The sequence below is a fragment of the Peromyscus eremicus genome, chromosome 5 (genome assembly GCF_949786415.1).
Source record: "Peromyscus eremicus chromosome 5, PerEre_H2_v1, whole genome shotgun sequence".
NCBI classification, from domain to species: domain Eukaryota; kingdom Metazoa; phylum Chordata; class Mammalia; order Rodentia; family Cricetidae; genus Peromyscus; species Peromyscus eremicus.
In genome coordinates, this window is record NC_081420.1 from 3030267 (window position 1) to 3043717 (window position 13451).

Genomic DNA, 13451 nt, shown 5'->3' on the forward strand with positions numbered 1-13451 from the left:
GCCCCTTCAAACACGGGCTCCAGGGGGATCATCTCTGTTTTGTTTCTGTTTTGTCGGTTTTTCAGTGCTGGCTGGACGACTGAACGCTAGGTAAAGGTTCTACTGATGAGCTACTTAACCCAGCCTGGATCGTTCTCAGAGACCCAGTTTTCTCAGCTGTGAAATTTTGATTTCTGCCAAGAGATGGTGGCGCACAACTTTGATCCCAGCACCTGGGAGGCAGAGGCAGGTGCATCTCTGTAGGCCAGCCTGGTCGGTCTACAGAGCAAGTTCCAGGACAGCCAGAGCTACACAGAGGAACCCAGTCTCACCAAAAAAAAAAAAAAAAAAAAAAAAAAAAAAGGAAGGAAGGAAGGAAATAAAAAAAAGAAAGAAATGTTAACTTCTATTCTCTTTTTTCTTTCAAGAAAGTGTTCCTTTATGTAGCCCTGGCTATCCTGGAACACTCTCTGTAGACCAGGCTAGACTTGAACTCTCAGAGATCTGCCTGCCTCTGCCTCCCACGTGCTGGGAATAAAGGCGTGCGCCGCCTCCTCCGCCACCACCACCTAGCAAATGGTGACTTCTAATCGACCTCCAACTGCTGGTCTAGTGGTGGTCCCTAATGAATCTCAGGCTCCTTGTGCCCTTCCTCACATCTTAACTTTAGTTTCTTGGGGGATCTGTAGACAGACACTCTGTATACACTCCTAAGCTCACCAGTTTGCATGTCTCGCTCTCTCACAGGAAGCTGGATCGATGAATTAAAACAAAAAATGAGGAAATAATCAAATCCTTCAAATCAGAATAACTTGATCAGATTCTAAAACTATTTTCATCTTTCTTTACCTCACTTAAAAAATTATTCATGTTCTGTGTGTCTACATGTTCTGTCTGCATATATGTCTGTGTAGCCGGTGTGTGTCTAATGCCCTTAGGAGCCAAAAGAGAGTGTCAGACCCCCTGGAACTGGAGTTACAGATGACTGTGAGTTATGTGGGTGCTGGGAACTGAACCCAGGTCCTCTGCAAGAGCAGCCAGTGCTTTTAACCACTGAGCCATTTCTCTTGCCCTGCATAGCACTGTCATTATAAACTAAAGATATCCTACAATGGGCCCCCAAATAAGGAAGAAATCTTTAAAGCAGTCTACCCTTCAGCAGCCATGTTCCCTAAACAAGCCATATGCTACTTCAGGCCACTTACAGGGATGGCCACTCAGCAGCATCAGTGGCCATTGCCCCAGCAGCTGGCATAGCCTGGCCATTAGCAAATCTGAACAATTCAGCCTTTCAACTACCAACCTAATGGACTTTTCTTGGCAAAGGCAGATCTGACTTGGCTCAGCACCCATTTTCACATCTCAAATCAGTACATGTCAAGAATGAATGGAACCTCTGCTCTGCCCTGCTTCTTATTTTCTATAGCAGGTTTTTCTCATCAGGGATTGCAGGCATTCTTCTCAGACTCTCCCCTGCATAAAGATCCATAACATAAATCAATCCAGTTTCCCATCATCAAATCCCTAGTGTTGCATCTGGCCATTTCGGCTGGTTTTAAAAATTAAGACATAAGCTAGGAAAAGATATTATCTGCTTTAGAGAAGTTAGGAATGTCATATTAAGTCGGGCAGTAGTGGTGCATGCCTTTAATCCCAGCATTTGGGAGGCAGAGGCAGGCGGATCTCTGTGAGTTCAAATCCAGTCTGGTCTACAAAGAGTAAGTTCCAGGACAGTCAGAGGTACAAAGAGAAACCATGTCTCAAAAAGGGGGGGGGGGGGAGCCACATTAAAAACATGAATTTACATGCTGACGTGCAGTCTTAGGGTGACCACCCCTCAAAGCAGGTCCAGGAAGCCTTCTAACCAAGCATGGCTCTCACGTGGTTTCCTTTTGTAACCCTTTCCTTCTTAGCAGAGCCTCCTGGCCCTAAAGTGACTCCTGTTCTTTCCTCCTGTGGTCAGGGTGGACTGGCGACTGTATTCCTTAAGATCTACCTCCAATGGCAGCTTTCAAATGCCCAGCCAGGTGTCTCAGAGATGCTCCAAGAACCACCAGTACACCACAAAGGTACTCACCAAGACCTAGGGAGCCCAGCCTAGAGGACAGGCAGATGGCACAGGGCAGACAGACAGCACAGAGCAGACAGATGCATGCCTAAAAAGGCTCACAACCCACCCAGCAGGCTGAGCCAAAGGGGCAGAAAGAAGTAGAGGGGACAGGAGTGAACAAAGATGAGGTGAGGGACCCCTGCCACAGCCACCAGGAGCTGAGACCAGAACCTGAGTACAATGAAGAAGACAGAAATACAAACAGACCCAAAACCATTTTCAGTTGTCAGTGCCTCCTCTCACAGAGACACACTGGCACACACGGATGGCAAGAGGCAGACAGATCCAGGAGGAAAGGACTTCTCCACAAGCTGGAGGAGGATAGAAATCATCCCATTGGTTATCTGAAAACACAACCACGGAGTGAGGAGTGTCTAACATGTCTGACAGCAGTGCACACTAATTATAGACACCCAGAGAAGCAATACCTTATAAAGAGTGTGTGTGTGTGTATACAATGTTTGCACATGTGATGTATACACATTTGTGTGTGTATGTACAATGCTTGAACATGTGATGTATAAACATTTGTGTTTGTGTGTGTGTGTGTATACAATGTTTGCACATATGTATACACGTTTGTGTGTGTGTATACAGGTGTACCTGCATGTGGAGGCCTGAGGTCTGAGACTGACACTGGGAATATTCCTCACCTGTTCTCTCCATATTTTTTGAGACCGGGTCCCTCACTAAGCCTGAGGTTCACTGGTCCTGCTAGACTAACTGGCCAGCAAGCCCCAGGGATCTTGCCATCTCCAACTCCCTACAATTATAGGCACACACCTGCTGTCTCACCTAATTTCTACCTGGGGGTTGGGGATCTGAACTCAGGTCCTCATACTTACACAAGGAACACTTCACCAACTCCCTCACCTCTCTGGCTCCAACAACTTTTTACATCCTATTCCAGATGTACAGAGGAATCTTCTGGCAGGATGATTTCTATCTGGTTGATGAATCAATAAAATATTACAAGTTGAGTGTCTCTTATCTGTGACACTTGGGGCTGGGAGTGTACCAGAGGTCATAGATTTGTTAAACTTTGGAATATTTGATGAACTCACCAACTAAGCTTTCCTCATGTGAAAATCTAAAATAACACTTTGAGCATCATGTCCATCATCAAGTAAGTGGGATTCCTGAACACATCGGATCTCACATTTTCAGACCAGGGCAGTTCAATCACAGTTGGTACCTGTTGGCCCACCAGATTTCTAGGGCAGCATCTGTGTGCAACACATGTGAGTTCATCTTTAACTTTAGCCTTCTTCTGTTGCGTCTGTCTTCTACGGGACGCACACACCATCTGCACCTCCAGCTCTCCTGTAAAGCGGAAGCTTTAACCTCATCCCTCTCCCAGACACAAGCACAGAAGAGGAGAGGGGAGAGCCGTCCATGGGGAGGGAGAGCTGTCCATGGGGAGGGAGAGCTGTCCATGGGGAGGGAGAGCCGTCCACGGGGAGGGAGAGCCGTCCACGGGGAGGGAGAGCCGTCCACGGGGAGGGAGAGCCGTCCACGGGGAGGGAGAGCCGTCCACGGGGAGGGAGAGCCGTCCACGGGGAGGGAGAGCCGTCCACGGGGAGGGAGAGCCGTCCACGGGGAGGGAGAGCCGTCCACGGGGAGGGAGAGCCGTCCACGGGGAGGGAGAGCCGTCCACGGGGAGGGAGAGCCGTCCACGGGGAGGGAGAGCCGTCCACGGGGAGGGAGAGCCGTCCACGGGGAGGGAGAGCCGTCCACGGGGAGGGAGAGCCGTCCACGGGGAGGGAGAGCCGTCCACGGGGAGGGAGAGCCGTCCACGAGGAGGGAGAGCCGTCCACGGGGAGGGAGAGCCGTCCATGGGGAGGGAGAGCTGTCCATGGGGAGGGAGAGCTGTCCATGGGGGAGGGATGACCATGCAGCAGACCCTCCCAAGGGAGGATGGCATCAGAACTGAGCCAACACTAACAATGACCTCCTCTCCCATCTCTCTCCTGTACGGCTGGGCCACAGACAGACCTCTGAGTTGCTAAGCAGATAGATAAGAAGCTCAGGAGAAAAATCCAACCCTCCCCAGGATGGGACAAAAGAACAACACTGACTATTCACTCACTTTCAACTTTTTCAACTGGAAAATCCAACACTGCAGACCAGGCAAAGGAGATCGTCACAATGTCTAAAACAGTCTGGACAATTTTACACTAAAAAGTAAAAGAGGCCGGGCGGTGGTGGCGCACGCCTTTAATCCCAGCACTCGGGAGGCAGAGCCAGGCGGATCTCTGTGAGTTCAAGGCCAGCCTGGGCTACCAAGGGAGTTCCAGGACAGGCGCAAAGCGACACAGAGAAACCCTGTCTCGAAAAACCAAAAAAAAAAAAAAAAAAAAAAAAAAAAAAAAAAGTAAAAGAGACGGCCAGGTTTGTGGTGCACACCTCTAGTCCTAGCACTCAGCAGGCAAAGGCAGGCAGTGTGAGTTCATCCTGGTCTACAAAGTGAGTTCCAGGCCAGTCAGGAATGCAGGGTGAGACCCTGTCTTAAGTTATAAAAAAAAAAGGAAAGATGGGGTTTGGGGAGACGGCTCAGTCAGTAAAGTGCTTGCCACACAACACAGGACCCGAGTTTAGTCCCTAGCCCTGAGTCACGCATGGTAGTAGACACTTATAAAGCCAGTGCTGGGGCGGGAGGGACGTGTGGAAGGGTCCCAAGCCAGCTTAACCAGTACAGCCATCAGCTCTAAGTCCCTGTGAGATCCTGTCTCAAAAAACAAGGTCGACAGCTCCTGAAGAATGGCCTGGCCTCCACAGAAAACACACACTCACAGACCTTCATCCACATAAATGTGCACATATATGCACACACATACACCAAAACTCAAAGGTAGGTTGGGGTTTGGCTTAATGGTACAGCACAAGGTCCAGGGTTCAATCTCCAGTTCTTCAAAAAAAAAAAAAAGTTATACAGTTTGGAAAGTAGAAAAATAAACTATTGACAGAAATATTCAACAACTGAAATCTGTTCATTCTTGCAAGTGAAAGTATAGAGAGGCCCTTTTCCAAAACAACTAGGACCCTAAGTGTTTAGGATTTCTTTTTTCTTCTTCTTTTCAGATTTTAAAAGAGTTGCATATACATAAGGAGTTAGCTCAGTGAAGAAACCCAAGTCTAAACATAAAATTCATTTGTTTTATTCACACCTTATACAAATAGCCTAAGGTAATGGTGTGGGGGATACGCCTGATGAATACCCAAGGGTGTGTGCTTGCTTGAGCTTTTGTGGAAGCAGGCCAGGGAAGGACACTGGGTATCTGCTCCATCAGTGTCTACTACATTCCGAGAGACCCTGTCTCCCTCGGCCCAGCACTGCGGTTACAGGCACACCTTTTGTTTTTCCTAAGGAAGATGCAAGTCAGGGAAGGTTATTATTTATATTATTATTTAAACCATTTTAGTAGGAGGACAGAAAATCAAATGCTCACCTTTTTTCCTCTATCATATCCTAACTGCATACTTAAAGGCCACTTAGAATGCCAAGAAAGGAACATGAAGACTTGCTACTAATAACACATTGCTGTGAAACCTCCTTGGAGGCCAAGAGGAGATGCACTTTGCTCTGCTGAGTTATCCCAGAAAATAAAATCAAGTCAACTGAATTTCACCTTCCTGTAAAATCCCAAATGATCACACCAAGACTGAGCTAGAATGACCACGAAACGAAAACCTGTAGGTCAGTTAGGAGGCGGATCCAGGGGACGGAGACCAGAGTCCTCCACATTACGATGCTAAGAAGTTAAATACAACGTAAGAGTTTAGTCAAGTTTCTAAAATACTAAACTATTAACTTTGGGACTTGACTAAGCATTCCATGGTGTGCTGATGCCACATGTAACTGCAGGGCACAAGCCACAAGGGGAAGGTGAGATAGTCAGAGCATCCTTAAGACCTGTGAGAGGTCTCGCATTTAGAAGAGCAGTGGCCGCTAATTTCGGTGGTTTCTAGGAAATCCTTCTGCGAAGTGGATGCTGTTACAGTTTGAGACTGAGGAACTTTTAGGGGGTGGGGCCTAACTAAAGGAAGTATGTCACTGGAGTGGGGCTTCAAAGACTACATACAGCCTGACCTCCAGCTGCAGCCCAGTCCTCTGGGTCCACCACTACCTGGCACGCCTTCCTGATGCCAGGCATTCTCTGCCATGTCTTCCCTGCCATGGTGGGCTGAAACGTGTGAAACTATGAGAAAAAAAACCCTTAGGTGTTTTCATCAAGTATTCTGTCCCAGAAAGGCCAAGATAACCCATATGCTATTCTCAACCATCCTCTGCATCATATCTGCTGGGGTGCATGGACGTGCAGAGCTGTCCAATTTAATTTGACTCTGGGAAGGGGAGGGATCACCACAGCCTAAACATTACAGACAATAGCTCAGCCTGGACCAGGGTCCCTAGATGATCTCTCATCACCTACTAACCAGCTACCTTGGAAAAACTACTGTGATGAAACACTGAGCAGAAGGGAGGGAGCTGACCACCTAGGCTTCCTCCATGCTACAGTCCTTCAGGCCTCAGGTTGCCTAGCGCCAAGGGAAGCCACCCTCCTCCCGTCACGACATGGTCTCCTGTGTCTCGTGATCAGACATGTATCTCTAATGACATCATGTTTAGTTTGGGTATACACAGCAACTGGCTCATAATTAAGGATATATTTCCCTGTTGAGTGGGTCAATATAACCTTGACTTTGTCACCCTGCACCCCAATCCCCTGACCTCATCTAAGGAGATGTCCTGCAGTAGATGTTATGCCTCTTCACCCACTCACCCACCTCTCCCCACCTGACCTGGAGGGAAATGGTCCACACCTTCAAGGAGTGACAATTGCTGGGAGGCAAGGGACACACACACAGCAAGATACACAAATGTTCCCTCTCCTAGTGAAATGCACTTAGCTCGTGGAATGGATGTGAGCACCCCTCAGCATTCACAGTTTTCTTGGTTTTCCTGGGGTATGTCAACACACCTTACCCCTCAGGTTCCTAGAGGCAAGATAAGACACATGCACAGAATGGAAAGGCATGTGTGCAGGCCCAGAAAGTCAGCTCCAAACCCCCTCTGCTATTGGCCACACTGAACCTAAATTCAGGCCCAGGACTAGAACACAAACCTTCCATAGCCAAACTTCCCCCACTACCATCACCAACCTCATGCCTGCCTTCCACTGCCTTTCTACTATTTCTTATTTTCAATTAAAATACCAATGGATTTTATGCCAAATGGGGAAGGTAATAAATCTGAATTATAAGCCTCTAACCACCATCCAAGCCAATGTGAAATACTTAATGCTCCACTCCATTTGTTTTGCTTAAAACTGATCTCTTGGAAATTTGGGCAGCCTTGCTTCTCACTGTTGGGCAGCAGAGAATGCAAATGTGAAGGCTTTATTCTCATGAGTTGCAGCTTTGACATCTCCAGTGTCAGTCTTCATCATGGTCACTACTTTTCAAGGTGCATATCTATACTTCTCCCAAGGACCCATTCAGTCAATCACCACACATTTGCTGAACATCTACTAAATACTATGCATCTAATTCAGCACAAAAAATGAAAACATGGTGAAAATGTCCAAGGTCATTGCTCCCTGGGAAATCAAACAGGCTATTACTGCACAGGGTGATGCCTGCCATGATACAGAAAGGTTATTAAATGAACATTAGGCAGTGACTATGTGTCAGAAATCCAAGGCCATTGCCTCTAATTCACCTATGACCCTATAAATGAAGGTGTCCAAAGTAGTGCACCAGGGCAAGTCCACTCTGCATTAATAGCATCACATCTGCAACCACCAGCTACACCTTAAGTCCTCTCTGTTCAGCTGCCCTGATAGTTTGGGGTTGGTTTATTCATGTTTATACTGGCCTTGTGTCTTCAGCACACAGCACATCCTGTAGAGAAAGGATCACAGTGACACTGGACCACAGAGCACACCTAGAAAGAACTCCCAAGCAAGCTGCAAGGATCAAGATGAACAGTGTTGTAAAAACCAGGGGACCTGGGCCTGCAGACAAGTCATCCATCTGGCTCCTGTAACCATGGATTGGCTGCAGAGATGCCACAGGGCTTAGGGGTGCTTGCTGTGTAATCCAGGGAGCCAGGAGTTCAAATCCCAGCACTCATACAAGCCAGGCATCCCGCACACTCCTGCCACTCGAGCTCTGAAGAGAGAAGTGGGGGAAGAAGAATAGTCGAGGTCTGCTGGCTGCCTACCTGAGAAAACGTGTGTCCAGGTCCAGGGAAAGAGCCTGCTTTAAAGGGGTAGGCAGGCAGTGGCAGAGGAAGGAACCTGACACTCTCTTCTGTACTCTACACATTTGCACAGGTGAGCACTCCTGCACACACACTGTACACACACACACACACACACACACACACACACACAAATAATAATAATAATAATAATAATAATAATAATAATAATAATAATAAATAACTTTTTTAAATTATCATAGAAGAGTTATTACGGAAGTGGGCCTCAGTCAGACGAGTAAGGTTAGACAGACCATGAGACAGAAGACACAGCCAGTCCCTCAGCAAAGCAGTGGACAAGGAGGAGCCCAAGAAACTCACAGGTCAAGTTCAGTGATAGCCAGAGTATAACTAGGGCCAGTGGTGGGCAAGCCAGCAAGCAGCTGCCCAAATCCCCAGCCGAGAGAAGAAGCCAGGGTACGCTATTAAAACAACCTAGCACAACAGCCCTGAAAAGGTGCTCTCATCAGAACTCCTCTTGGGGAGCACCACACACCATGGAAGGAGCACTTTGTTCAGCCTCCCAGGAGAAGGGGAGAAATGCTAGACTGCCTCCTCAAGTGAGCACTGAAGGGCACCAAAATCTCCTAAGACAATGGTCCCCTCTGCCTCTGCTTGGAGGACAGAGCTCCAGCCTAGGGCTACATTAATCTGAATCAAAGAGGCCAAAGACGGTCAACCACAGCCATGGTCTCCACCAAGACCCTTTTCACACAGTGGCCACCTTCTCTTTCCAAGTTGAACACCAAGCTATCCGCCTGTCTCAGACACCCATCTGTTGTGGTCAGTTCTACAGACAAGATTATCTGCTCTTATTTAAGCCTTATAAACTGTTTCCACATCTTAAATGACTTGATTTTCACAACTTTTATGAAATAAGCATTGGGCTTATCAGTTATGACCTGGGAGGTCATCAAATTGCAAAGTTGGGTTTTGGTCTAGGCTTTCTGTCCATTGATAGGTCTCATCTGTCACTCCTGCAAAAAACACGGTAGTTTTAAAGTTCTTAGCAGTCAACAGGAAGTTTTACAGTCTTGGGCAATGTAGATGAAATTCTAAACAGTCTTATCAAATAAGAAACACAGAGCCAAATACAGAGTTAAAAGCCCAAGAGATCAGAGCACTAGCGAAGAGCCAAGACTCCCTTTAGCTTACCAGAGCTAAGGCTGGGCATTCATGATTAAGAAAAAAACCTCTGTATGTGATTTATTTGGGAGCTGGGTGGCGGCCCCCCAAAGAGTAAAAAACCCACAACAACAATAGTATACTCTACTTCCCTAAAACACATTTTTTCTCTTCTAGATGAGAATTTTCTTGGTCCATTTATGAGATCAACAGCTGTATTTAAGGATTACTGACCAAACTTAGATGGGGCTAGAGACAGCTCAGTGGTTGAGTTCTTGCTGATCTTCTAGACGACATGAGTTCAACACTCACATCAGGTGGCTCATAACAGCCTGTAACTCCAGCTCCAGGGGATCCAATACTCTCTTCTGGCCTCCATGGGCACCGGCACGTATGTGGCGGATACACAGGCTCATAGATAAACTAAAATTTTAGACTCTGAAGGCTGGTGACAGCTCAGAGATTAGCATCACCCTCCATTCAGGCCACTTGCCTGTCTGTTTCCATTTCTCTGCCCTTGAGCCCTAGTCCACTCCTAGTCTTCCAGAGACATCTCTACCTGTACACCGTACATCAAAGCCTCTTTGGCAGAAGTGATGATATCCAAGACAGACATAAAAGCACAGCCTTAGAAAAAGCCTATCATGTGCTTTGTCTTTTGGTAAAAACCAGAGCAGCTATCACAGTAGCTGAGTGTGCACCTTTTCTTTCTTAAAATTCCCCAACTCCCAACTTCTCCAAAGCGCTTCTTCAAAATTCCTAGGTCACACAAATTATTTAATAAACAACTCATCAATTAGTCTTGCATAGAGAATAGTTACACACAGAAATGTAGACAGAGTAAAAATCACAGTGAAACATTAGAAACAAATGAGCAAAGCTCCCTTGTCATCACACCCACGCAACAAAGATCAGAAATCCATTTGCTAACCCCAGGCAAGCTCCCACCCCCCTTTCTCTTAACACATAATTCCATAAAAGGACCTTAAGGGAAACAAACTCAATATATTTTATTCGTAAAACAATCATCTCACCTAATTTTTATCATCTCTTTTTGCAAGATAACTTATAGAATCTGGCAACCTTACAAAAGTGGAATCAAATTTTTTTTTTCACCTTTTTATTTTCTAACCCCCTGGGAAAATCCCACACACTCATCTTGCTGTGAACCACAGGAGGAGAGTGGCTGATTTCCAGTTAAGCCACGTATTTCAACTGCACACTCTCAACCTCAATCTTAACCATATCCATGAAATTCGATCTTTTGGAACCTTGCCTTTTAGTCACTCATTAAGATTTAAGATAATAGTATTCTCTCTCCCTAAGCATAGGCTCTATAGATGCCTCAAGTCTACACTGACACACATAAACGCTCTGTACTATAACTTTTTAAAAGACCTTTTTCATTCCTGGGCTATCTGAATTATTTTAAAGCTTTAGTTAGATATCTTCCAAAATCCTATCTGGTAATAGAGGGTGTGGGTCTTTTTTTGTTTTTTAATTTCCTTTCCACGAAGAAAAAAAAAGCTTGGTATGACGCCATTGGGTATATATGGAAAAACACAAATTTCAATACACACACTGTGTGAGTAACTGCAACTATGTTTGTTTATAAATCCTTTTACCTGCTTTAGTCACAATGCCAACACACAAATTCCACACGCCAAATTTTAAATAGAGTATGAACACAGAGCTATTTGCTCACATAAAGCAGAGATCAATAAACTCGGTGGATTAATGGAAAGTCACCCAGCAGTCGTCAAATGCTGCCAGAGAAATCTTCTTTGTGCACCTAGACACTAACACACTCTGCTCAGCATCTCAGCTCCCACTGTGTGCTGGTAGGCTCTGAATATAGACAGCGGCCATAAACAACATCGAAGACACCAAGTCAAATTCCTGGTTGGAATAAGTTTCAAAATCCAAGGCCAACATCTGCCAAGTTCCACACCTACCTACTGATCCTGGTCGGTGTTGCACTGAAAATTCAGCACAAGGGGTGAGTATTAAATTTTTAAACGCCCATTAATTAACTTGTACTCTGCTTAAATCACACATAGGCGGCCCCTCCAGTTGCAGTTAAGAGTCTTTGCGTTTGCCTCATTGTCTTAGAAGAGAGAAAGCTGACAGGAGTTAGTGCACACAATGAAGTCTGTTCTTGTCCAGGGATTCTGACCACACTCTGCGCAGTAACTACACTGTGGACTGCCTCTCCAGCCCTCGGATCAGGCAGTTTAACCCTGGTTCCCGGCCTTCGCGGGTCAGGCACGGCTTCCTCTACCGTCCGCAAATCTCTGAAAAGGGCCGGAGGCACGCCTGGCTTAAGCAGAATCTATTTACCGCGCACTGCCCCCCACCCCGAGCGCTTCCGCACCCCTTCCTGGTACCTGCCCAGTTCCTCGCCGGTGTCGTAGTAGTCGTCCACGTTTTCCTGCCTGAACACAGTCATGATAGACTGTCACGCCTCACCAGAGCCCAGGCCACTCCGGCTCCACGGCCCGAACCATCCCCACCGCCGCCGCGCTGCTGCGGGCCCCTCATGCACCAAGCCGCAGACCTCTAAAAGAAATGGGGAGAAGAATGAAACGGCAAACCTCCAGGAAATCGGGGTCCCCGGGGCTCGGCCCCGATCTCGAGGCCTCCCCCGGCTGGGGCCACGCGCCCTTTGTTAAGCCCGGGCCGGGGGACCCCCACACCCCACACCGCCGCGCCCCAGCCCCGTGCCAGCGGTTCCCGGGCTCCCGCCTCCGCCTCCGGACGAAGCGGGGACAGCGGAGGGAAGGGACACAAAGCGCCCGGCCTGGCCACCTGTTCCCCCGCGCCGGGGCCGCCCTCCCGCTCTTCCCGCTCCTCCTGCTGCCTGTGGCGGCCACTCACCCGGCCCCGCAGCTCTCAGTCCGTGCGCCCTGCGCCCCGTGGCTGGTCCCCGTCCAGGGCAGCTCCAAGCGGCCTCCGCTCCTTGCCTCAGGCGCAGCTCGGCCCCCGCGGGGAGGCAGCCACCTCCTCCTCCTCCTCTTCGTCCTCTTCCTCCGCTGCGCTTGCGGCTCCTCCCGACTCCGCGCTCCCGCCCCGCCGCGCGCACCCCGCACACACCCACTCGCCCGCACCGAGCGCGCGCCCCACCTGTGACTTAGCGCCCGGCTGCCCTCTGCCGCCCGCTTCGAAGAAACCGGAGGCTTTGGTCTCCAGAATGTGAACCCAACGACCCGCGTAGGCCAGGCGGTATGCTCCGTGCCCGGAAAAAAAAAAAAAATACAGCAGGTTTAAAAAATAAGTCAATAAAGTCCTGCCCCGGAGACGCCCACACCCTGTTGGAAACGATAGCAAATAAACAGCTTATAAATGAGGTTGCTCTGTTCTTCTGTGTTGACAACAAAACCGACAGAGAATAACAGGGGCCTCATCAGAGGGGGCGTCTCCATGACAGGTGTTTTGAGCTAGGATGAAGGCAAGGCACGCGATCCATGAAGGAAAAGGTTGAGAAGCCTGACGAAGCTTGAGAGTCCTGTTGCTCAGTTGAAGCATCAAGTCCTGCTTGAGCTATGTTAGCATACAATACACACCAGAGTCTAAGACAGTATAAAAATACGAATGAAAAAGCAGTAGGTATATCTATGTATTAGGTACATGACCAAATGATGATGCTTTGGACCCATCCGTTTAAATAAAACTTTATTAAAATTAATTACACTATCGTTATTTTTCTAACTGTCACAACATGTACCTTGCACTGGATTGTCGCGGACCGGCCAAGACACTCCAGGTCCACCCATGAAACCGGTATCCATTCACCCATTTTTCATTAAGTCTCTCCCTGTGCTCCCAGATGAGCAGAGTTCCTAAAGAGGATTCTATCTAGCTTACTAGCCAAAACTCATCCGTGAACCCGCTGAGATTTCATATCCACGCCACTGCTCAAACTCTTGATTCATCAAAAAATTTCAGCTGTGGAGGCTTGAGCCTAAAACGAAC

At 47.8% G+C, this 13451-nt stretch overlaps 1 protein-coding gene across 2 annotated transcripts in view; it reads right to left on the reverse strand.

The window, feature by feature from the left end:
* The window catches only part of Dapk1 (death associated protein kinase 1), a 163551-nt gene extending 151089 nt beyond the window's left edge, over positions 1–12462 (reverse strand). Inside the window, exons 1-2 of one of the 2 annotated variants that reach the window (XM_059262764.1) lie at positions 12357–12462; positions 11867–12038 (exon numbers count right to left, since the gene is read on the reverse strand). In XM_059262764.1, coding sequence (XP_059118747.1) covers positions 11867–11928 — 62 coding nt within the window. In that variant the 5' untranslated portion in view covers positions 11929–12038; positions 12357–12462. Of the gene's footprint in view, positions 1–11866; positions 12148–12356 lie in introns of those variants that run through there. The other variant, XM_059262765.1, reaches the window with a different exon arrangement.
* Positions 12463–13451: the final 989 nt, after the last annotated feature.